This window comes from Podarcis erhardii (assembly GCF_964252035.2).
Source record: "Podarcis erhardii genome assembly, chromosome: 5".
In the NCBI taxonomy this organism is placed as follows: domain Eukaryota; kingdom Metazoa; phylum Chordata; class Lepidosauria; order Squamata; family Lacertidae; genus Podarcis; species Podarcis erhardii.
In genome coordinates this window covers 65,213,571-65,240,389 of record NC_138509.1, presented here as the reverse complement: position 1 = coordinate 65,240,389, position 26,819 = coordinate 65,213,571, and the positions used below count along the sequence as shown (strand labels likewise).

General features: G+C 41.2%; 1 protein-coding gene across 3 annotated transcripts; it reads right to left on the bottom strand.

The window, feature by feature from the left end:
• Nucleotides 1-427: 427 nt before the first annotated feature.
• Nucleotides 428-26,819, bottom strand: UBXN7 (UBX domain protein 7). 3 transcript variants are annotated; one of them, XM_081863913.1, is made up of 11 exons: nt 26,546-26,818; nt 20,411-20,558; nt 18,239-18,306; nt 15,459-15,524; nt 11,280-11,392; nt 5,815-5,961; nt 5,565-5,655; nt 4,856-4,983; nt 2,819-3,209; nt 2,314-2,393; nt 428-1,602 (listed from the first exon to the last, which is right to left on the bottom strand). In XM_081863913.1, the coding sequence occupies exons 1-11, from the start codon at nt 26,616-26,618 to the stop codon at nt 1,441-1,443; spliced, it is 1,467 nt and encodes a 488-aa protein (XP_081720039.1). In that variant the 5' UTR covers nt 26,619-26,818; the 3' UTR covers nt 428-1,440. The 3 variants fall into 3 exon arrangements, with proteins under 3 accessions (XP_081720039.1, XP_081720041.1, XP_081720040.1); XM_081863915.1 differs by having other exon boundaries at nt 26,478-26,550; XM_081863914.1 differs by lacking the exon at nt 15,459-15,524 and having other exon boundaries at nt 26,546-26,819.

Sequence of the window (26,819 nt, the reverse complement as noted above, 5' to 3'; positions counted from 1 at the left end):
ACCTTAGAGAAGCAAGGGGTTGATTTTTTCCACTGTACAATGTAGTATAAGCATTTTAATCTGCAAGAATGATCCTTGTGGGACCTTATCAAGTGTGTGGCAACAATATAACCATCTTTTGAACTGGGGTTCGATTACAGCAAGTTTTACCAAGCCGAGGAAGCCACACCATACCTACCGTAATTAAATGGACAATTACAACAAATAGTGGCAAGTAGCTGTCTGAACAACTTGAGCTTCAAGAACACCAATATTACTGCTTGAAACTATCTTATTTTATGTTGTTAGCATCTTAATTTAACTAAGCGTTTTTTAAATTAACAGAAGAGCACAAGAGATAGGCTTTCCTTAGAGCCGAGTACCTGTACAAATACACTGAAGCCCAGTGTTGACAGAATTCCAGAAAGGTACAGTTAATGAAAACAGCTTTTGAGTTATGACAGAAGAGGTTTAATAAGTTTTACATTCATGGTCAGTACCTTGCCATATTCCACTGATGGTAAAATCCTGACAGAAGATGAGAATCAATCCCGCATTCCCCCAGTTTTAATTGTGACAAGGAAAGAAGAAGCCCTGAAGCTATAGACCAAGCACAGAGGGTTAGGAGCACAACGGTTAGATTATACTAGACCTACTGACTACATCACCTTCTTTTAAAGCAACTCATCTGCAACAAAAGGAACACATACAAATAAACTCAAACATATGTTCTAAGGTGGTTCATTTTGCGCCTTTCTGGGAACTGTGCTTGTGATGACTCCCAAAGGGCTACAATGATCAATGGATCTTCAGCTGTTTCCATTTTTTTCTCCACATGTGGGCAAGACTTTTGACATAAGCATCTGGGCATGTGCTAACTGTGTTGAAAGCCTGTGTGCATGCCAACCTGTGGCAAGTCAGTTGTGTGCACTTGCCACCACACGAAATATTCGGCTTTCAGCATATGTTGGTACCCCAGGGGGAAAAAACTTGTTTGTCATTGCATGCTGAAAACCTAATCCTGCACATGGCAGTGGGGACCAAAAGCTTTCTCAATGCAGTTAGCACATGCTGAAATGTTTCTCTAAAGAAACCCACAATATTTGGTCATGTGACCGGTTGAAAATAAAATATATTAAAGAAGATAGATTTCTTTTTTCCTGAGGGGAATGAGAAACTTTTCTTATTCTGGCTGTTCAGTGCCCCCAGCATGCTTGATATACAGACAGCGCTTCTGATTTTGATACAGCAAACATGCCTTCCTCCAGCATCAAAGCCAAGCAAACCTATCCTGTTGTTTCCATATGGTTCATTTGCTAAGAGTAGCATGAAAGGAGGGAGAGAAAAGAGAAGCCAGCAAACTGCTGCCTGATTTCAGCTCTGTAATCCCATGGAGCCAACTGCACACTGGTGAGTTAATATTGTAGGCAAAGATAACATGGGTGGGCAAGGCTGGGAGTACTAATTCCTTTCCTGCACGAAGACAGTCTCTTGAGGACAAAGACCAGCCTCCTGTAATGTGATGTCATAGTCCAGATGGGAAAGTTTCCTTCGAGGAAAGTTGGTGAGGAGTTCAAAACGTTCATTGGGGTATCCTTTTGACTGTACATGTTTGATGAGAGCCTGGAGAGAAAGCAGAGACCAGTGTCTTAATGATGCAGCACCAAAATACAACAGGGTGGTATCCAATACAGTTCTTTTAGCACAAGGACTTCTGGTTGTGCAACACAACTTACCCTCCCTCCTAAATCTGTTCTGGGGTTTCTCAACCCTAGCACTCTCCCCCAATCCCCCAGAGATTTGGGGAGGGTGTAAGGAGTTGAGAGGGACAGGAAGTTCCACCACACAAATGGAACTATTGCACTACTTTGCTGGATACCATAGTTTTCAATGCAATGTGTGACCACTTATTATGGAAAGCTACTTCTGCAAAAGGGCAGCAATCGCTGCTGTAGGTCTTTAACCTACACTCTGATAGCATTGCTGTTATCACGGCATATACTGTGTTGTGAATGCCTAAGTTAGCAAAAGGCAGTATGAAGGACCATTAACCTTCCTCAACAAACAGCCCAATTTGTCTGGAGCAGGACATCTGGACAGTAGAAAACTCTAGACAAGAATTTGGGATCCAGTCTTGGATAGAGACCTGACAGAAGACTAGGCTGTTAAGAGGTGGTTAGAAGTCACACATGAAAGGGGAAAGCATATGTTGTACTTTAAGAAGTGCAAGTGTGGAAAAACCAGGTAAACAAAAGCATGTCTGAAATGCACAGAGAGACTGGAAAGGACATTAAGACCAAAAAAGCAGTGATTCTTCATATCACTTCTACTTACCAGAAGCTTAGCTTGTTCGGGCAGTGAAATTTGTTCCCTCTTCCCATCTGGATACCTTAGCATTAGCTGTGCCTTTGGTCCTAATAGAAGAAAATTACAAATAAAACAGAATACATGAAGAAGCTTTAGCAATCTGTGTGCTGATAATTTAGTACATATCAATATGGAAATGTACAAGTTTCAAAAAGTTTTGAGTTCATGTGAGCGCTCATAGCTTAGTGGTAAGCTACATACTTTGCATGGAGAAGGTCCCAGGTTCAATCCCCAGTGAAGATACACTTAGCAGGGTTGGGAAAGGCCTTTGGCTGAAACTCAAGAGCCACTGGCAGCCAGAGTGGACAGTACTGGGCAATATGGACCAATGGTCTCACTCACTATAAAGCAGTTTCATATTTTAATAACTATTCCTTCACCACCAGAATAAAAGCCCCATAATGGATTTAGCAGACTGAATATTTAACATTAGTTTTTTTAATGATAGGAAACATTTAACCACCACACTTACCGTTCACATTAAGTTCTTTCACTGCTGCTTCTGGCTTAGCCCCAATCTCCTCTACTACCCCAGAATCCATGCAAGATAGTCCTCGGTGGTTTGTTACCACCTCTGGTTCAGTCCTTGCTGTGGGCTCAGGTTGGGGCCTTCTGCCTTCCTCTTTTCTACAGCCCAAATCCTTGTGTGGAGATTTCCTAGACTTGGCAGGATTCTCTGGCTCATCATCATCAGAACCACAAACAGAAATAAATTCCTCACTTCCAGAGAAAAGCTCCGATTCAGACTCTTCATCTGATCTGCTTTCCTGCTTGACTTGGTCAGAGTCAAAATGTGTCTCCTGTAAAGATGCTCTGATGGCAGCTTCCAACTGGCTATCTTCACTCGCATCAATGAGACTCTCCTAGTTAATATGACCATAAAGCAAAAAGGGAAACATTATATTACACTGAGAAGTAGGACAGAGACAACAGAAAATTATTCCTCCTTTCTATGAATACTTTTGCTTACAAAGCAAGGTATTGCCTTTTTGGGGATGTTAATGTGGAGCATGTCATTATCATCATCATCATCATCATCATCATCATCAATATTATGACCTGTCCTCCATCAGCAAATCCCATTAGGATATCAAACATTTCCCAAGAAGAAATTGGGACTTCCACCGCTTGCACACTCATCCCCCATCACCCTGCAGACACTTGCCTGGTTGCACCCCTTACCTGCTGCCGCCGCTTGCCCACCTAACCACCCTCCCGCACCATCCCACCGCTGTTCATTTGCATGCCATCTTACTGGCTTGTGTGTATGAGTGCCTGCCACTGCACTCCACCACGCACTGCCCCTCATCTGTGTGCCACTGCTGGCTGTGTGCTGCCACACACGCATGAGGAGGACCGCAGTGATGTACTTCCAGAAGTGGCACTATACTTCAGGAAGCTTCGGTCCTCCTCATGTGTGTGTCTGTCTTTTGGTTCTGTGCACTTTTTCTGTGCTATTGGCTGAAATCTGGGGACATCCCGGGATGGAATCGTAAGCCAGGGCTGCAGACTGCAGTTCTGAACACCCTCCAGAAACTGGGTTTTGCCCCTCAAGTCCTTCTAAGTCTGGGCTTGGGCCAGGCAAAAGCCACGGTCAGGCAAAGAATATTAGATGCCGAGAGACAACAGGACTGCGCAAGGTGCCCCAACTATAAAATTGGAGAAATCGAGAGATGCATAGCCACACCGGCAGCATATCTCTCCTTTCTCATATCTAGAATTGCAAGAAGGGCCTTTACACTTGCCAGAAGTGTGGCTCTTCCCTCACCAGTCCTGGATGGAGCCTTTAGAAAAGTCCTCTATGCCCAGAGACTTTGCACCTGTCCATTGGGAGAGATAGGAAGCCCAGAACACTTGTTCTTTAAATGTCCCTTTTACGAAGAGGCACGCAGTAAGTTCACTGATCCCCTACTGGTGAGGCTCGCCGACCTCCCGCAAAAGCTAAAATTTGACCTTTTGCTGTTAGGCAAAGACCAGAAGAAGACCTGGGTGGTCGCCAGATTCTGTGCGCAAATCTGTAGACGCAGACCATCGCCCAACTCAAAATAGTCCAGCATGAAAATCCCCAAACCCGGTTCCATGGGTGACTCTGAGTCAACTCCCTGGGATAGTTTATTGTTGAATAGTGTGTCTAAATTTATTGTTGTACATTGTTTTAATTGTCTGTTTTAACCATATTTGCACATCAGTTTCTAATACTGCGAGTGTCCTCTATTTCAGAGGCTTCTACTCTTCAGCCATTTACAGTTGTTTTAACTGTGAGTCTTTTAGTTCTTACGCTCTTATTGTTGTTTTAACTGAATGTTTTTATTTGTTTTTAGCTTTTATCTGTTTTAATTATCAGTTTTTGTTGTTGTTTTTATCCACTTAATATTCTGTTCTCTGACTGCTGGTCTATGACTGTAATAAACTGATTGATAAGCCAGGGCTGCTTCCATAATTCTGGGATGTCCCAGTAAAAATGGGAGAGTTGGAGGGTCTCAACAACGATTATAATTATTATACTCACAGAACGAGAACGCTTCTGGGGAGGGCTAGTGGAATGTCCATCCAGTTGTCCATGCTCACCTAGGAACCCAGTCACTTGGTCCAAAAAAGAAGTTACATCTAGCTGGTGCCACTCAACTAGCTTCTGTCCTATTTAAAATAGTAATAAACAATACTTCAATAATTGGAGTTTCAAAATATCAGACAGAATGAAACAGTAGCAGACAGAATGAAACAAAATAGAAACACTGGCTTTACAGAATTTACATTTGCACTGCAATATGCTGGAGATTTTAACCCATATGTGTTATTTTAAGAGGACTCCTAACATTCTTGCAAAATGATTCTGCAAAGGGAACAGCCGGATCAATTCCAGTGGTTGGAAAGTAATAAATGCTAATCTTTCTCTTAACCCCAGATATCAAATAGCCAACTGTACCTAATGGACTTAAAAGTAACATGGGCAAAGCAACAGTGAACACTGACCCAGCTAGATCATACTCTGGTCCTGCATTCTAAAAGCAGTCAGATGCCTCTGGGAAGATCATGAAAAAGATGAGAAAGCAAAATCCCTCCCTTATTTGAGCTAAATGGAGATGTACCTTGAAACACAGTAATCTTGATTACAAAGCAATCAGCTCCCAGTTTACAATCATTTCTAAAGGAAAGCTTTTAGGTATTATTTATAAAATACCCATAGCTGCAATAGAATCAAGTGTTTCACCTCTTACCTGTCCTAGGGTCCAGGATAGACACATAAGGGAAGTCTGCTAGTTTGTAGAACTGTATGTATCGTTGTCCTTCCTCACTGTCGTGGTACACCTATGGAAGAGCCAAGATTTCCTTTTAAATGCTTGAAGAAGCAATTTCACAATATAGCCCAACTTGGAGCCACAACATAGCTAAAATAAAAATTAAATGTAACCCAGATATTGGCTCTTTTACTAAGCTTTTCGTCACTGAGGAAAGCAGCCTTCCCACCTGCCAGAAAATGAAGTGCTCTCTGATAAGGTTTTTCACAGCCTCGTTACTCCAAACGTCACGGTTGAGACACTGACAGGCGAAATCTTGCACATTCTGTATGTTAATCATGAGCCACTTGTTCTGCATCTGACCACACTCCTTGGCCTGAAGACAGGAAACAACAGTAGGAACATTAGCCAAAAATGAAGGTCTAGCAAGAAACAATGCCAGCAATGACGGCTTCTACTTATTGTGGCAGGCTTCAATCAGGACTCAAAAAGGTAATCTGCAAACCAGCCTGACAAGCGGTGTGCAGGGTTAGAGAATTCTGCAGGTCAACTTGTCTTAGTAAAGATCACAGGGTGATTATCCCAAACTGTTGAATGTCAACATGTCAAGCATAAGAAAGTTTGGGGAGAAAGCATTTGGGGGCCGGGGGGGCGGGTGTTGAGGTATGGAAATCCAAACCCAAGAGTGGAACCTGAATAAAACATTATGTAATGAAGAACAGGAAACGAGTTATATTGATCTGACCGCAAGACAGACAAGTCAATTCAAGAGCCAAAATTGTGGTGGATTGGCATTATTGATAAACTAGCAGTTCCTTGTTCCATTATTCATTCCCTCTGGTTTTCTGTTTGTATATGCTATTTTTTAAAAATATTATTGGAGCACTAAGAGCCACTTTCTGATAGTAATTCAGACTGAAAGTGGGGGAGGTGGTAGGGTTTGAAGTTGCAGGAAGAGATCTTACTGGTTTGAGTCACAAAGCTGGCATTGCCTGATTGGTTGGTTGCAAGTTAATGTAGGAGTTTGATCAAGAATGTAATTCTGATCGCTGAATTGCCATACCTGTTGAAAAAAAGAGTGCTATATCAAAATTTGGAATGCTCATATTTCCTGAATAAATAGGGGGGAAATGGTTGGGCTTCCTTAAAAGAGATTTTACTCATGGGTTTGCACCAACTGAATTCTTCACAAAAAGGAAACAATTCCTGATGATTTTGCTTTCTGGAAAATAAGATTTCACTTTGTAAAAGTGAAGTATCTGATCTATTGACTACTGAGTGATCAACGGGATAAACTGTGGATTGCAGACACACAGTCAAATCACGTTTCATAGCTATGCTTTGCAATACTTTTGCATGGGCGAGCAAACAAACAAGTCATTTCTCCCAATCAAAGAAAAAGGGTGTTACATATGAAAAAGGTCTGGAATTTAAAAATTACCATATTTTAAAATGAACATTTGGTACTAAATGCTCAAAAATAAGTGTATATTAAATAATCTTTTAGTTGTATTATGTGAAAAGTATTTAAATCATTTGATACACGAACTATTTGATTGAATCCAAAGTCGCATAATCCAAAATTCCACTCACACAGCAGGGCTTACCCTTCCTCTTCTTCCCTCAATCTGTCTGAAGTGTCCTCAAGTCTCTGGAGCAGATTTCAGAAAGATACAGGGAGGAGAGTAATGTCCTTTTGTGTGAGTAGAATTTGTTCCACTTGCACACAAACACCACTGAATACAACCCTATGTTTTTAAGATTTTGTTGGCAGACAATAGGCATTTAAGACTGAAATCTGAAATAGTATTCTTGGATTAGAATTACTGCTTACACCTAAACAGTGAAGTGTGGACTCCTCCTACCAACGGCTATTAAAATGTATGTACAGTGGTGCCCCGCAAGACGAACGCCTCGCAAGACGGAAAACCCGCTAGACGAAAGGGTTTTCCGTTTTGGAGGCGCTTCGCTAAACGAATTTCTTTATGGGGTTGCTTCGCAAGACGAAAAAATCTTGCGAGTTCCCGCATTTTTTTTCCGCTCCCCCCCCTTTCCTAAGCCGCTTATCAGCTGTTCCGCTGATAAGCCGCTTAACAGCTGATCGCTAAAAGCCGCTAGACCGCTAATAGTGCTAATCCGCTAAGCTGTCAATGGGCTTGCTTCGCAAGACGAAAAAACCGCTAGACGAAGAGAATCGCGGAACGGATTCTTTTCGTCTTGCGAGGCACCACTGTATAATTTATTGTTATAACGCAGCAATTTTCAAAGCTAGTATATCTTAGAAATTCACATGGTGCAAACTCAAAAATCTCTTTAAATGTGTAAACTTAGTGCTCACATTGTATATAACTAGTGAATTTGCCAATTCATGAATTCAGGGTAATGTATCTTGCTTCTATAACCTGTAGCAGACTGATCTGCTCCAATTTAGGCAATGTGGCTGTAGAAAATTTTCAAAGTATTCACAAAAGGACATGGATGCTTGACTTTAATAAATGAATTTAATAATTGAATTTTAATAACTGAATTTCTATTTTTTGCTCTGCACTACTACAACCTTAACATCTCTCTCTATATAAAGCTACATTTTATAAGGGTATGAAACCCCTCAACTCAGAGAGATGGGCATTAATGCAAGAAAAAAATGACTGCATCCCAGCTTGAATCAATAGGTTGCTGATTAAATTCCTAACTATACAGAGAAGGCAAAGGAAAGTTAGAACATACCAAGTTGTTGAAGAAAAAGATGCACTCTTATCAATCACTTCTACGTCACTTTGCAGTGCATAGGATGCTTTAAAACTGTATAGCCTCACGACTATCTTATCAGAAACATTAGTCTGAAGTACTGACTTAGCTCAGAATTACCCTTTTAGCTTACTACCAAGCAAGGATTTGAAGCTCATTTTCTCATGTGTGAACATGAGAAACAATAAAAGATACTGGTTTCTTTTTGCTTTAACTGATATACTGCCAACCCTGTCTAGATCTGGAAGAAGATAGAAGGAAAGCAACTCAAAGTAATTAATGTTACAGAATACAGTGGTGCCCCGCAAGACGAATGCCTCGCAAGACGAAAAACTCGCTAGACGAAAGAGTTTTCCATTTTTTGAGGTGCTTCGCAAGACGAATTTCCCTATGGGCTTGCTTCGCAAGACGAAATGTCTTGCGAGTTCTTGCGAGTTTGTTTCCTTTTTCTTAAAGCCGCTAAGCCGTTAATAGCCGCTAAGCTGCTAATAGCCGCTAAGCCGTTAATAGCCGCTAAGCTGCTAATAGCCGTGCTTCGCAAGACGAAAAAACCGCAAGACGAAGAGACTCGCGGAACGGATTAATTTCGTCTTGCGAGGCACCACTGTATAAACATTCTTAAAGCTGTGATGGACAAAGGGCCTCCAAGCTCAACAAGACACCACCACTCATGCACCAGACTACCTCTGCATTCACAGTTTAGACATATGTAACTGCATACTGGGTATCAATGGTGATAAAGTGCTGGGAATTTCCATCTGCTTCCTCTCTTCCCCATTCCAATACATGGAAAAACCAACTCATGCCAGTGATCTAGCTGTGTGAGCCGTTTATGTAAAAGAGGAAACTCTTGTGAAAATGTGGCTCCTCTTATGAAGCAAGAAAACTATGAGACCGTTGCATCTCATGCCAAGTTTCTTCTTCTAATGTTTATCATAAACAAAATAACAAAATGCATTATTTATTATTACATTCCTATCCCACTTCTCCAAAGAGTTGAAGTGGCACATATGGCTCCTCCACATAGTATCCTCGAAACAACCCTGAAAGCAGAGAGTTGGTGACCAGACAAAGATCACCCGGTGAGCTTCATGGCCGAATGGGGATTTGTTAAATGTACAGTACTGCTTAGAATCAGTAAAACATTTCACTCTTATTTTGCCTAAAATGATTTTACTCATTAAAAGGTTTAGATTCTAAAGGTGCTTTCAATGCAATACTATGAGGTTCCAGCACATAACGTAAAAAGAATTGATTGGAAAACATGTGTTGATATGAATTAGAGTCTCCCTGAAGTAGAAACCCACTAGAATCTTACTTTGTAAATCTCTATCATATTATATAGTAAACAGGGTGGGGGGGGGGAGTAGACTCTGCCTAAAGGAACTATACAGCAAGTAAGAACACAAAACATTTTAATATAAAAGGCAATGATCAAAAACTGAAGGAAAATTAATCAGATGCAGGTATATGAAGTTTTATGAGGAACGACTCCATTAAAGACACAGAAGTTAGAGGCAGATTTTTACTCAGGGCAGAAAGGGGTGTCATGACTGAGAGTAAGAAATACTACCACAAATTAGAAGGAACTGGAAGAGGATGACAGAATGTGAACCTTTGAAACCAGCTACACTATCAACCTAAGAGCAGCTTATACACAATTTGTTCAGTACCCCTTGTTTCAGGAGCATAAAGTCAGGGCAAAAAGCACAGCAGATCTTGGTAGAAAATGATTTTTGAAAGTGGTTTCAGTGATATGCAGAAATGGAAGGGTTAGAAGAGTGAGTATGATGTTATTTACACATAAAAATATAGAAATTGTTTAAGTTCTGAAGCTGCAACAGTAATGCTACTTGCAACCAAGGATATGAACATTAGACATGCATCCTTGACCTATTCTGCAGGCCCTACAACTAAAGTTCTTTGATTAACATTCAGTTTGGTTTAGTTCATATTAATGCTATATAAAATAGGAAAGGTGTTTTGTGAGCCCTCTTTAATGGGTGTAAAGTGTGTGATAAAAAACGTTTTTTATGACAATTATTTAATGTTATCCTACTTTGTTCTTTAGCTACAGGTATAACATACTTACTTGTAAGCAAATTCCACTGAAAACCCAATGATATAAGAAGTTAATTAAAAACAAGACAGATAATTTACCAATCAAGCACACTACTGCCTACTTGTTCACAGCAGTTCTTCAGGATTTCAAGCTAACCCAGCCAAACAGAGACCTTTCCCCTCAAATATCAAGGATTCAACTTATGACATTATATACTTAAAGCCTCCTCTACTTTGGACAAAACTCCAAATATATCAAAACAAGTGGCCGATAGAAGGATTTGACAAGCCTGACAAAGAGAAAGAGCAACACAGTTTTCCAATGAATAGAAACAGGATTTTCCCATCAAATGGAACTACAAACTGAGCCAGAGTATTTCCAGTCCTATTGGGAAGGGCCATAGCACAGTGGCAGAGCATCTATCTTGCATGCAGAAGGTCATTGTTCAATCCTTGGCACCATCAGATACACCTAGAAATTGTCCCCTGTCTGAAACCCTGAAAAATTACTGCTAGTCAGTGTAGGCAATAGTGAGCTGGATGGACTAATGGGCCTAACTCAGTATAAGGCATCTACTTATACCCCTAATTAGTTACAAATATACATATTGCTCAATTATGGACAACACATCTTAAGAAAAGGGGCGGGGGGGGGGAGAGGATATAGAAGATGGCAGAGGAACACAACCGCAGAAGGGTACTTTTTCAAAAATGAATTCAAATTGCTTAAAAGTTGCCTTTTATATAAATACAACTCGTTGCCATCATGCTTAAGTGAATTCTTTAAGCATCATATTAAATTACCAGGCTGCAAATGTACACATACTCACATGCAGCTGGGCCCAGGCTACCACAGAGAAACTATACCAAAGCTCAGCAACCTACCGTTTCAAAACTTCCTTTATGCATCAAATCAATTGGAGGCCTGAAGAGATCTGCAAGGGTGGTGAGTTTCTTGTCTATTGCTCCTCCATTCCGCAACTCTTGTTCCTGCCGAACTGCAGAGCCCAGAAGAAGAAAAATAGGAGGTGAACAACATTTTTACTCCAACATGCTAAACTGCTTTTGGCAACTATAAACAAAACATTTGTTACAAGTGCAGAAAGCTTGTTTTAAAATATGAAATCAGAAAGGGAGAAGAAAAAAACAAGGGGAGAGTAAGAAAGTATTGAAGTCACATCTTAACATACTAACAAAGAGTTGTGGGGAATTTGAAAGCTTGCAGACCATTTTATGACATATTGGGTTGGCCCTTATATGGACTTTTGAATTTTTCCTAGGAGCCAACATGACTATCATTACTCTTAGTCTGAAGCATCTTTTTTATTATCCTAAAATATTTTTTTCTGCTAGGTACTCTCTCTCGATAGCCGACTATATATTTTTAAGCTTAAGTCTCACAGTGCAATATTATACATTTGTACTGAAAAACATGCCTCACTGGCCTCAATGAGACTTACTCCCATATAAGTGTCTATATAGAATCACAGCTTAAGCATTACTGAAATATAGCTCTTCGTCTACTGGTAAAAATGCTCTTTTAAATTTTCCTCACCTTAGTGTTAAGAGCAGCATGGTTATATTTTAAAAGCTTAAATGAAAATTCTACATGAGAAGTGTTAAGGGTGATTTCTTTCCAAAATAAGTTTATATAATTGCCAACACACATGGACGTGGGATTATATGCACATCAACCCATTTCAACTGATCAAAATAAACACAATTTGCTACCAAGAAGTCCTCTTATGCACTTACCAAAAGGTAAGGCTGATTGTAAAACTTGAGCTGATATTGGGAAATAGTGATGTTTTAGGTACCTGGGCCCCAAGCTACAGTATTTAGGGCTTTGTATACTAGTACTAACACCTTGAATTGGGCCCAGTAGCTCAGTGGTATCTAGCACAGTGCTTTCAGGACTGGTGAACACATGGTGCCATTGGGCAGCCCACTGACCAATCTGCAGCCAAATTCTGTACTAGCTGCAGCCCAACACAGAATGAATGGCAGTAGTCCAGACAGAAGATCACTGGAGCATAGAGTATAATGGCCATGCTATCCCAGTCCAGGACAAACAGTCAAAGCTGGTGAACAAGACTAAACAGGGCATAAGCAACCCTAGCCGTAGAGGCCTCTTGAAACTCCAGTGACAGACTGGAATCCAGAGGTACTCCTAGACTATGGACATGTGCCTAAAGCCAAAATTGTGTATAGTCAAACCTCACTGGGTTCATTGATGGGGGGACTGCCAAAGTAGTTTCTCCTGGAAGTGTGCCCCCTTTCTATTGTTTTGTTTTGGGGTTTTTTTGTGCCACACATAAGGCTGAGTGTGCACAAGTTGCGGGCTTACTGTTTAAATTGAGAAGGGACAGTAAGCTCTAATATTTAGCCTACTTTGGCAACACTAAAGGCTATTTCCATTTTAAGATGTAATATTTTAATAGATAATCTGGGAGAAACACAAATAGCAAAATCAGTCAGAATAATAAACAACAGAAGACTTGATAGAATCTGGCAATCCAAAGCGAATAGTTACATAGATGCAAATACATTTGTGACTATGAAGCCTCGTTAAGACATTACCCTGTTAAATCTCATATTAAGCTTAAGTATGTTACCTACCTTGAATATAGCAGGTTGGGATGTAAACCAACCAACCAACCCTGAGTGTCACTTTCCAGACTTCACGTGTCATAGGCAATTTTATTTACATACTCTAAAAAACTAAACCCACACACCTAGAGATCATTGACACCTTGTTTTAATTAACATTTCCTTATTGAAAAGTATGATAAAAGCATTTTTGAGGGATAAGGAAAAACATTTTTTTTGTTAAAATGAGGGCTGCACCTGTCACAGCTGATCAAGAGTCATGAATATATAGGACATTTTTTTAAAAAAACAACACACCAATTAACTGAAAAGTTTACTTCTAAGTAGACTAATGCAACAAAGACCTGAATTGATAGAATCCTGATAGCTGTAGTGCTGAACTCTGAGCAATACTCAAAACTAATTGAAGCTTAAATACCTGAACTAGTACATGAGACACCATCAAAAATGTTTAATTGGTACATCTGCTGAATAAGGGTGAATGAGTTTTAATTGTATGAGTACCAAGATGCGTGTGCATGAAAAATGGTCTCATGTACATTGATATGTGTGAACTCCCCAACTGTGGTAACAAGAACAAGAAAGGGGATGGTGAACATCTATCTGAGGAAGAGATGGAAGACAATTATGATGACTAATTTGAAAATGAACAAGCAAGACCATACATGCCCAGGACAAACTACTGTATTTTTCGTCCTATAGGGCGCACCGGCCCATAGGACGCACCTTGGGTTTTTTTGGGGGGGAATGAATAAAAAAAAAAAATCCCCCCCCCAAGCCTGCCGCCCCAAGCCTTGCGGACACCCGCCCAAAGCACGGGGAGCCCTCCGGTGTGCTCCCCGTGCTTCGGGCGGCAGGCTGCTGCCCCAAGCCTCCCGCCGGGCGCTCAAGGCTTGCGCACACCCGCCCGAAGCACGGGGCGCCCTCCGGAGGGCTCCCTGTGCTTCGGGCTGCAGGCTGCTACCCGCAAGCCTTGTGAGCCCGCGGGAACTCCCGCCGGGCTTGCAAGGCTTGCGGATAGCTTCCTGAAGCCTGGAGAGCGAGAGGGGTCGGTGCGCACCGATGCCTCTCGCTCTCCAGGCTTCAGTGAAAGCCTGCATTCGCCCCATAGGACGCACACACATTTCCCCTTCATTTTTGGAGGGGGAAGTGTGTCCTATGGGGCGAAAAATACGGTAAATAAGCATTTCACTTAACATGTGAAATCGCGATGTTTCTTGTGAAGTTGCTATAGTTGACACTGCCTTGCACAAAAAGCAGTGAGCCAGAATCAACTCTATGGCATGTCCTAGGGAACATTCATTTCCCTGGTGGTGTAGATGTGTCATTTGGGGTGGTCTAATGCCATTTGGGGTTGCCTAATAACGATAGATCAAGGTCATTGCTCATTAATGCCCTTTGCCCCAAAACAACTTTTTGCCTCAGAGAATGATGATGCGTCGCAAAGGAGAGTTTCTCAGTGACAGAGATGTGATGTAAATTATATTGGCTATTTATTCAGTATTTTGTTGAATAAGGAACTGGGAAACAACTGGCCAATTGCTGGCCAAAAGTTTAATTCCAAACTTTTGGCCAGCAATTTCCCCTTTCTTTTATTTATGCAAACACACCACAACCATTAACACAAGCTTTGATATGACAAAATATTTTTAAAAACAGGAATGGTTTTATTTATTTCTAGTAGAAAAATATACAAGGGCTGTGTCGTATTTCACTTTGTATAGGGTTTTTGCATAAGCAACATGAAGCAGCAAGAGCCCACCCAAAAAAGATACAGAGACCTCTATGGCAATTCTTAGGACAGCTTAGGGGACAGGTAGTTTTGGGAGTGGGGACGTTGCTGCCACTGGCAAAATGAAATGTAGACTCTGGATTTAATAAACTATGCTGCAAAAGAAACCATGCTGCTGCCATTAATTTGGTCTCAAATCTCAATTTAACTTCACATCCAAAATTTTTATTTGATTGTTATTTGAGAAGATGCAGTTTCTTTTTGTATAGTTTTTTTCTTTTCTCTCTTTATTTTGACTCTTTTTCCTTTCCTTTTTCTTCTTTGTTTCCGCTGTAAATGATCTTTTATGTCTGTATTTTAAATCAATAAAGAAATAAAAATCTCAATCTAACTACACCATATCTAACAACTGCAGCCAAAAAGTGAACAACTTGGCTGGCTTCCATAGACTGTTTTTGACCTTCCTGCCCTGATGCCTTTTTACCTAAAAATTACAGACCTCATGTCTGTAATGCATATGTGGCTATGTTATACATATATGGCTACATGAACAGCCCTTAGTGGGATTTCAGGTTGTTTTTGTGTATATCAGTATGCAGCTCCTGGGTGGGGTACACAATGTGGCCCATAGTACAAGGTCTAAGGGATCCACATTGTTAACCTCTATAAAGCCAATAAACAAAGAAAATGGCATGTGAAGACAATGATTCACAGATACCTACTTGTTTCTGTCTGGAAATCCCGAAAACCATCAAATATTGAACGAGCAGGTCTGCGTCTTTTTGGAGCTTATCAAGAACAGAATTTAAAACTCATATTAGTCATAAGAAACCTCTCAATGGAACTGATTTGTGGTAGAAAAGGCTGAAGCTTCAAGACAGATTTGAACTCATGGTGACCAGGTGATTTGAGAATACCAATAATGCATTATGTTAATTTGTTACACACATGTGCCCAACAGGACATGATGTCCATGTTCCTGGTTATATCAGGGTACTTGTAGATGTTAAATTATTTTAAATTTATAGGCTACATTTCTGCCTGAAGGCCTTTGAAACACATAAAAAAAACTAAAATACAAAATTATGCAACAAAGTATCATAGAAATAATAACACCTGGAACAGCGAGATATATCAGCAAAATGCAACATAGCAATAGAAACCAGCAGCAAAGACCCAAGCAGTAAAAAAACCCTCATCCAAGGCCAGTGGTACAGCAAAATAAAAAGTTTCCCCAGCTTGGCGAAAACTCCAACACAAAGCTCTAGGACAGGGATAGGGAACCCTTTTCTATCCAAGAGTTGCATTCTTATGTTGGCAGCCTTTCAGGGGCTGCATACCAGTATTGGAGGCAGAGGCAAACTGAATGGAGCAACAGACAGGACTTTTAATATGTACAGTAGACTAAAGTCAGAGGTTTCAACAAATATTCCTCCTCATCCAAACAAGGAAGAGACAATATCTACTTCAAAGACATATTAAGGCCAAGCAAAAGCACTCAAGGTTGATATGGAGCAGGTCAAGTGGAGACTATGGCTTGTGGAAGGGTTGTAGCCTAGGGAGAATTCCAAGGGTCAGCTAAAGAGCCATAGAGAGCAGCTCTCAGCCTTTGGGCCTGAGTGTCCTCTTCCCCTGCTGTAGGTAGATTGTGGAACATTATCTGAGTGCTACCACTAACTGGGTGCTACTCATGTAACCCCCAACTGTACTTCTAATAATGGCAAGATGAAGCATATGCTGCTTGACCTGATCTCAGCTTAACGGAGGAACAATTCCCAGAAAAAGGTAAAAGCATGATTTTGTCCTATTTGTTTAAGCACATGCTATTTGATAAGGCAATTTCTCAAAGTGGATTGAATCAGGAATTAGGCTATGCTCAAAACATGACACCTTTTGTAGTAGATTATAACGCATAGCATAGCTGGTAAGCCAATGAAAGCATTTGCCGCACTCTTTTTGCACCCAAAAATTGTGTCATAAATGGCAGCTGACAGCTTTAGGGATAGTGAGATTAGTTCTAATAACAATTCAATCTGCAAAGCAATGTGTGGCCAATTTGGGGGGGCCTGTGGACACATTTCCAAACTGGAGTAATGGCACCAAACACACACACACACAACACACACACAAACACATGTCATGGACCTGTAACACTGCCTATAATATAATGCTTTTTAAAAATCTAATTTCAGTGGAGTGAGGAAATGCTGTAAATGCATGGGAAGGTTTCTGCTGGCACGTGTGCCTGTGGTGCACCATGTGGGTGACCCTTGACCTATCTTGTTTCATAAATTATTTTTTTAAAAAATAAATTTATTTTTAACAATATTGGCTATCCCATTCAAGTGAACAGCATACATCAACCAGATTGTAAGCATACAGTGAATGTCTATGTTCTAACTGTTGTACTTCATTTTGCTACTTTAGATGCTTAATAGAAATGACCCCTTAAATACACATTTATTGGGGCACCTTAAATACACATTTATTATGACTTAGGCTTTTGCGTAGTAGAACCCATTTGCTGTTATTTGCAGCAGGCTAACATGGCAACTGTTCTAACATGTATTCAATACATTACTGCAGCAAATTTATTTATTTATGACACTTCACCTGTAAAACTGAGGTGCATCTTATGTAATATCTTATGTGATGAATCTTATGTCAAATGTTAGTTACCGCCCCCAAGTCTGCTGATTTCCTACAGTTGAGTAAGCAGCTTCATGTAACTTCAAGGGCTTCTCGCCAGATCTTATGTTGACTTATTACTGCAAAGATACTTTTCAGTGTGTAACTTATAATTATCACATGGCTTCCAGTCATCAAACCCAACTGGCCTCTAGAAAATGCATTTCTCATTATATCCCAAAGTAGCAGCCTTTCCTTAAAGAGGCAGGCAGCATTTACTGTTAACTATTCCACTAGATTTTAAGAAGACAGCTAATTGGTTCCCCATGAACTTGTTAATATAATGGAAATCTATCAGTACATATAGTTTGGAAACTATATTTAGTGGAAGCTATCATGGAGATCTTGGATTTCGGTTTCTAAAAACTCTCAGCTGCAAAATACTCAACAGTACACATTCCATAGCTGCAATTTCTTATGAACACATGTTAACACCATAAATTACTATTTATTTGCAGCCCTTCAGACAGAGTATTTTATTATGGATATTTTACTATAATATTTTTTTGAAAAAATTTTACTAGAAATTTACTTAGCAGCTAGCATTGACATTTTGGCACCGTTCCCTATCTAGAAAACAAGAATAGCAATGAGTATTTGAAATATCATTCCCAGGAGTACCAATTATGTATGCTTAGTTGACAGTAGTGGGAATATGACTTTTGTATAAATACTTCAGTACTGCAAGAGCACATGCTATAACTATAGAGAGAGCAATGCATATGAGCAACCTAGACAAAAGGCAGTTTGGCAGAGTTCTTCCTTCCTTACTACAACATTTGGAAGGGTAAACATTAAAATGAAGCTCACTTACCACCAAATAAAGGCTCAGGTTCTACCAGAATTTCCTGTTTTTGAGGAATAGGTGCTCTTACTTCATCTCTATAAGGATTAGAAACATAGGTTTTTGAATATGACAGCAAGAGCTAGACTACATGCCCAAAATAGGACTATATTTATTTAGTTAAACCAATACTTGGGGTCTACAATGCAGTAGAGGCAGAACAGCATAGGTGCTAACTATGCTGTACAAGGTTTGAAAGTGTATTATTGGAATGGAGATATTCCTGGTAGGTATCAAACTAAAGATGCTCTTTAGTATATATGAAAAGGGATTAACAGTTAACACATTTTTGTGAGAGCCACCTCTTCTGTTTAACCTATAGATATGGGAATCTTTAGCTCCCATATCTAAGGAGCTGCTAACATATCTTGTTAAATGGGGATGACAGCTCGAGATGCTCAGAGTTGTACAAAAAGGTAGTGGGGGAGGAGGGTAATAATATGAGGAATATAAGGAAGTTGCACATATAATCACATATATAGGGAAAGCGTAGCTGCATGTATAGGCGGAGGGTCTGGAGCCCCATGTGCATAAGCAAAATACTCCTAAGTGGGGAGCACCCTCTAAAAAGCCTCTAAACACCATTTCCCCCTGTTTTCCTGCTCTCTTCCCACACAACTCTCTCTTCAACTGGAGTTGAAGCTCTGTGGCTGGCTGGAGAACGTGTAGGACAGAAGCTGATGTTACCACGTGCCAGCTGTTAAAGGGGGGGGGATGAGCAACCTAAGCAAAGCCCCACTACGCCTTCAGTCTCTCTGGGACTTCCTCCACCCTCACTGAAGTCCTCTTTGGGTTCTGGGGAGGATCTCCTTGCAAGCCATGAGGAGCTCCCACCATTTCCTGGTTTGAATCTATTTATGTCCCAGCACCACGCACACATGCGTTCATGTGTTAGTCAATCATGCACAGGTTGGGGGACACCTGTAATTGCAAAGGTCTTACTGGACCCAGTCCCTATTTCTAAACCCACTTTTTTGTTTGGGAATATGAATAATACATGAAATATTTTTTTCTAATTTGTGTTATTTGCCTTGTCCACATGCAAGATTTATTTTAAAAATAAAATCAACTTTTCCCTTCTTGCCATAGAATGCCAAAATTGTACTTCAATTTATTTATTTAGGACTGCATCTAACATTAGAGTAAAAGGTAAAGGTAAAGGTAAAGGGACCCCTGACCGTTAAGTCCAGTCGCGGATGACTCTGGGGTTGCGGCGCGCATCTTGCTTTACTGGCCGAGGGAGCCGGTGTTTGTCCGCAGACAGCTTCCAGGTCATGTGGCCAGCATGACTAAGCCGCTTCTGGTGAAGCAGAGCAGTGCACGGAAACACCGTTTACCTTCCCGCCGGAGCGGTACCTATTTATCTACTTGCACTTTGACGTGCTTTCGAACTGCTAGGTTGGCAGGAGCAGGGACCAAACAATGGGAGCTCACCCTGTCGTGGGGATTCGAACTGCCAACCTTCTGAACGGCAAGCCCTAGGCTCTGTGGTTTAGACCACAGCGCCACCCGCATCCCTAAGATTAGAGTAGACTTATGAAAATAATAGATGTGACTAAGTTATGTCCAATAATTCCAATGAGTCTACTCTTAGTTGGATACAACATTCATTCATTCATACATTTATTTCCTGCTCTTCCTCCTAAGGTCGTAGGGCAGGTTACAGAATTAAAACACAATATTTAAAACAATGTAAAACAACTTGCAATCATAAACATAAGCTGGGTCCTAAAAACATAAACTTCAAGTGTTACATATAAATAAATGTATTACGAGCCCCCCTATAAAACAGATTATTTAGGCAACAAACAGTTTGCTCAACTGAAACAACTTTAAAATATAAGAATAATACTGTAAACAGATGTAGCCTGTCTACAAGTGGAGGAGGAAGAGGAATGATTATAAAGTTAGTGCTAAATATAGCACTGTATGAACTGTATCCTGCCTGCACATCTGCCTTCCCACTTCTGACATGTGCAAATTGCAACCTGAACTAAACTGTGAGGTTTCTAGAAGAACAGTAAGATGCAAGGAGTTAAGTAACTGAAACTAAGAACATCTACAGAAAAACATGTTGATATCTGCCATTTCCATCTTTTAAAGCAAATTATACATCCTATGGATATTCACAAAGTTACATACTCTGCATGTGGTCGAAGGTTTGATACACTTGCAGAACTAGTGCTGGGCTCCTCTGCTATCCCTCCACCATCAAGGAACATAGTGACAGCCATTTCCAGATTATTGTTGCATGCTTCAAGCATATGTTTGCCTGCACTTTCAGTGGCACCTGTGATACAAGGAAAAACAACATTAGTGCTCAGATCTTAAAAAGAAATTGGACAATACATGAGATCAGAAAGGTAAGCTTTTTTGTTTCTTAAATATAATGACATTTCATAATACATTTGCTTTGCATGTTATGCTCTTTGAAATACCCAACTGAAACAGCAGCCTACACAAATGAATGAGACAGATATAGATTACCTTTCCCTCTTTTGTATCATGGTTAGTTATTAAGTTATTAATACTTAGTAAAATTATATACCACCCTTCATCCGAAGATCACAGGGTAGCTTACAACAAAAAACAGCATACGCTGTTCACAAATTTATATGAGCAGCCAATTTTCAGCAAGACAGTTCACAGGGCATTACAATTTACAGTGTTGAAGACCTTAGTCAGGTGAATAAACATCATATACAGGGGTTGGTTTTGCTCTCTGCATTTTTCTTGAAGCTTTTGAGCAGTGAAAATCATGACCATCGAAGGTTGAAAACCATTCTGGGATTCAGGAAGAGTAGCCTCGGATATAGTTAGGAGTTGGTTTGCTAAGATCCTTGCAACAATTTTGCCGTCCGCAGCTAATAAAGACATGCCTTGATAGTTTCTGCAATCCGTTTTATCACCTTTTTAAAAAAGGTTGATAATTTTGGCATCCCTAAAGTCTACTGGGATCTCCTCTCTCCCCCAGATTTTTTCGATGAGCTTGTGAAATTGTTGTGTAAGTTCAATTCCGCCCACTTTGAGGACTTCACCAGGTATCCCATCAGGTCTGCTGGCTTTGTTGTTTTTCATCTGGTTAATAGCTGTACACAACTCTCCCAGATTTGGAGATAATGCAAGCTCATCTCTAATTTGTTTTTGCAGAATTTGTGAGAGGGCCTCAGCAGCTACGGGGAAGTTGCTGTTAAGGAGATGCTGGTAATGTTCTTTCCAGTGCAATGCAATAGCTTCTTTATCTTTTAAAAGTGTGGTACCGTCTGTTGAGCATAGGGAACATACACCATGATTTATTGGCCCACAGATTACCGTATTTTTCGCCCTACAGGATGCACTTTTCCCCCTCCAAAAATGATGGGGAAATGTGTGTGCGTCCTATGGGGCGAATGCAGGCTTTCGCTGAAGCCTGGAGAGCGAGAGGCATCGGTGCGCACCGACCCCTCTCGCTCTCCAGGCTTCAGGAAGCTATCCGCAAGCCTTGGGAGCCTGTCAAAGTTCCCGCCAGGCTCCCAAGGCTTGCAGACAGCAGCCTGCAGCCTGAAACCCGGGGAGTGCAGCGGAGCGCGCCCTGGGCTGCTCTCTGCAAGCCTTGGGTCGGGGGAAGCTCCTGGGGGGGTGTGAAATATTCCCCCCTTTATTCCCCCCCCAACTAGATGCGCCCTATGGGGCGAAAAATACGGTATCTTTGTGGCTTTAAAGCAGCTCTGTGCATCATGCATGTCGGCTAAATGCTGGATCTCTTGAACTTTTTTTATCCACCAGGTGTTCTTTAGTTCTCTCTGGTTCTTCTTTGAACCTCAGGCTTAGTGTTGGCATAGGGTTTTTTCTTAGTTGCACAGTTTCTATCTCTTTGCCAGATCTGAAAGGCTTTTCTTTTTGTCAATAATGTGTTCAATCTCACTTTCATTCTCATCAAACCAGTCCTGGTGTTTCTTGGTTTGGTATCCAATAGTTTGTTCACAGACTGCAATAATGGATGTTTTTAGTCAAGTGTTCCTAGATGTTATCAGGAAACTCCGAAAGAAGCTGGTCCTTAAGATTGGAAGCAATCCCACTTTAATAGGAGCTTGAAGGTCCTGAGTGTTCATTTTGTGCCTTGGTTTCCTTCCTTGAAGCCAACATTGAGGTACAATCTTGATAGCCATCATGGAATGTATTAATCAGTGATCTGACCAGCAGTCGTCGGCACTCGTCATAGCTCTGGTAAGGAGCACATTGTGGCGATCTTTAGACGATTACATAGTCTAAGAGGTGCCAGTGGTTCGACCGAGGATGCCTCCATGGCGTTTTAAATTTATTTTGTTGCAAGAGTGTGTTGGTAATAACAAGGTTGTACGCTGCACATATAGTCAAAAGTAAGATTCTATTCTGGTTGCTGTTGCCAGTTCCTTCTTCCCAATAGTCCCAGGCCACAGATCAAAATCTCACCCAACTCTTGCATTAAAATCACCCAGGAGGATAATTTTATCCTCCTTAGAGGTCTCTGATAGGATGGCATCCAGCTGAGAATGAAATTTTCTTTAATGTCTTCATCGGCATCCGATCTTCAAGTTTCTTGAAGCACAGAAATATCGAAGTATTCTCTTGCAATGGTGGCAGTCCTGCGTTTGGGATGCTCATTACCTGTGTTGTCTAACAAAGTCTGTATAGTCCATGTTCCAAAATTCAATTGTCTTTTATGACCACTGGGGAGGCAGACAATGCTTACAGCACCTTTTCTAGACCTCTCCCTTTTTGGGGTGAGCAGAGTGGATCCTAAATAGGACTGCTATGTTGTGGATACAGCTGCTGAGCTACTCAACTGCCTCATTCCTTGAGTCAGAACGAATGGATCTGCATCTACTTCCCATCTGCCAGTTCATGACTAGTGGCTTCCAGATTTCATGGTCCTGCCCCCATTACCATTTGCCAATCGCCATGGGCCTTTTTTGGGGTTTGGGATCGGTTTTTGGATGATGCCTGTGCATAATTTGTTTTATGTGTGTAGATCAGTGCACGCTGACCAACACAGTATCTTCGCAGTAATGCTCTATTCTGATGGCATGAGTATCACGATGACCGGTAAATTTTTATCTGCTGCAGCCTTCATCTGCCTTCACAGCCGTTGTAACATACTGCTTATCTTCTGCCTGTTCTGTCGTTGAGGACTTCTAGGATCATTCTTTGTCTAGTTCCTCCCTTTTGACCTTACCACCTTGGGTGACCCTGCTGGGAGTACAAGACTCCCAACAGCTTCACTCACAAGGGTCATAGGAATGTGCAAGCCCACTAATCACGACAAGGTGATGATCCAGTGGGGTAGATCATCATTAAACAAGGCAGAACAATCAGAAGTAACTGGAGTGGTCAGTTCTGCTTCACTCCCATGTAGTCCAGGCAGAAATTAAAGGAATAAGTGAATATGGCACCTCCTATAGATAAGGTGCCTTTTTGCTGGGGCGAGAAGGACTCCTAGCTATATTAAAATACCCCACAAGTATAGGGGATCATTCAGCTCAGTGCACCATCTCTCCTCTTTCCATGAGCTATAAACAGTTAAACCAATCCTAGTATGCCTTCCCAAAAAATAAGTTCTCTTGATTTAAGAGGATATGCTTCAAAGTAAAAGAGCTTAAGATTCCTGCCACACTCTCCAGTTTGTACTATCTAGAACTTCAGCATAGCATTAACATACATATTGAGGTTGCAGCTGCAAAACTTATTTTCAGCTCATACATCAGTTGAAAACAGATATAAAACAATTTATATTTGTATCTAAACAGTCTTCCATTTTACACCTCTGTGCTTTGGATCATGTATGATGAGCATTCATTTAAATATGGTCAAATTCATCTAATTAAAAATTCATCATTAACCCTTAAACAAATAAAACTATTTTTGTGTACTTTTATTATCTTAATGGACATGAGAAAGTTGATGAACAGGATTATGCATCCCAATTAAGAACGCTTCCCAACGAACATTTTCCCTGACAGACTGATAAAAGGCGATAAATATTTTCTTGGTATATACTAAGATACATTTGTCTCCTTTTAATAGATGATATGCACTTCCTTACATTGAAAGGAAGTTAAATAGTGAACTTGACCTTTTCCTTTTCCTAAAAAGGCAGTATGATTCCGTTTTCCTCTCTTTACTTAATTCTAAATATGTTTTAAGATGTGGAATTTAGTAAAATTATTCTCAGCCACAATACTTGATGTAGGCCTGTTGTATTCACTACAGAATTAACATAGCAGCAAGTAATAACACCAGAATGATTTACAACTATACAGTGTAGTAATATTGTAATTTTTTGTCCCACAGTAAATCTGAACTTACAATAAAAGAAGTTAGAAAAAGTACAGTCAATTGTATCTTTGTTATTCAACACCTTTTAGAGATAAAAGTTCCCCACGCCCACAAAGGAGGCAAACAGAAAGTTCCAATTACATCAGTAGACTCTACCCAGTAAAAAAAAACCTTCCTAACAAACAATACCTTGCTAGGATAAAGGGAATACTCAATACTATTATGGTCACTTAGGAGTTCTAACACCACATTTCAAAGGTACATTAGCTTCCCTAGGGTAAAGTTACTTTGACGTTAAGGATTCAGTAGCACAGACCAATTAAAGCAAGGTGATTTAACTTGGTGCAACAGATTATGAAAACAAAAAACAAAGATCTGCCTCTTGCAGCACCAGTTTAAACTGTTCATGTAATCTAACAAAGTTTACAGGGCAATTTTATGTACAGTGGTGCCCCGCAAGACGAATGCCTTGCAAGATGAAAAACTCGCTAGACGAAAGAGTTTTCCGTCTTTTGAGGTGCTTCGCAAGACAAATTTCCCTATGGGCTTGCTTCGCAAGACAAAACGTCTTGCGAGTTCTTCCCCCCCCCCTTTTTCTAAGCCACTAATAGCCGCTAAGCCGCTAATAGCCACTAAACCGCTAATAGCGCTAATCCGCTAATAGCCGTGCTTCGCAAAATGAAAAAACCGCAAGACGAAGAGACTCGCGGAACGGATTAATTTCGTCTTGCGAGGCACCACTGTATATCTACTCAGAAATAAGTGCATGTAGAATTGCAGCCTTAATTTGTCAGTGAGTCCTAGAAAACATAGAGGGGGGATAACTTCATCTCAGGAAAAGGCTGGAAGAAGGTTGGAGAAGACTGCTAAGTGGTGGCCTAAGAGAAATTTGTAAAATTATGAACAATATATAGACAGTATTATCAGACGTTCTACTCTTTCAAGATTAGTATACGAGATCATTAAAAAAACTGACAGGCAGTAAGTTCAAGACAGAAGATGGACTTCTTTAAACAGTTCACTATTAATCTATGAAATGCCTTGCCACAAGACGGTCACTAACCTTAGAAACAATTAATGTGTTACCACTAGCTGCCTCTCCCCATGTCCTCAAACATCCATTGCTAGGGTGCAATGCTACATTAGTAGAACTGTATTTTGTTGCCTTTATTATGTGCATTGCCTAATGCATGCAGTTATAAATTTTCTCAAATACCCAGGTATAAAGTGGTCCTGTAGAAATTCTGTTTCGTAAGTATCTGATAAGAATGAATACTTCTGTGGGATATTCTTCCTCTCACAACTGTAGAGAGTACGTATACCCTTCCTTATCTCACTATCAGCCTATTAAAAATGGATTTTTGCTCCACTGCATTACTTGTGTCAATAATGACTCAACCCAGCAGCACAGAAAGCCAAAAAAGAAGGGAGGTCGGGAGAGGAGCTTTTATCTCAGGAAATGAAACGGGACGGGCATTTCTAAGCGTCAGGTCTCGTTCTTCCCTCCACCCCCCCCCCCAAAGGCAACGATCAAGCCTCAACTCCCAACTCCTTCTGGAGGATGTGACACTGCGGCCCGCTTGAGCGCTCTCCTTTTCGCTCTCTGGGAAATGCATACTCGACCCCATCTTATGCCCCCCCCCACCTTCCTCCACAAAGGAATTCCCCCTCAACTCCCCGCTGCACATCGTACTTGCCCTTACCCGTGGCAAAGCACAGCCCCAGGCCCCTATTTCGACTCCCTCCACACAATCCCGTTTTCCACAGGAGAACCGCCACCCCCTCCCCGCTCCCCCCGCCCGCTCCCTCTGGGTCTCTCTCTCCTCTCTGCCTGCCGCCAACTCCGTCACAGACGTCGCCCTCCTCTCCTCTCCTCCCCCGACCCCAAGCAAAGCCCCTCTTCCCCCAGCCTTACATCCCGCCCCATAGCAGAAACGGCTCCAGCCCTCGCTTAAGCTTATTCCGGGTTTTCGCGCGCCTCACCCGTGATGGCGGTGAATTGCTGGATTAACCCCTTCAACGCTGAGGCGGCAGCGGAGCCCCCGGGCGCCGCCATCTTGCCGCCTCTACCGCCGAACAACAACACCCGCCACCTGCCGGCTGCAGTGCGCAGGCGCAGAACCACCGCACCCCAGTCTCCCCTTGCTCGCTTTCAACTTCAACAGTCAAGCTTTATTGGGAGCGCGACGCTGCGAGACACAGGGAAGAGGAAGAGGGGTTCTGTGTGCCGGTGCTCGCGCTCCTGCCGTCCGCCCCC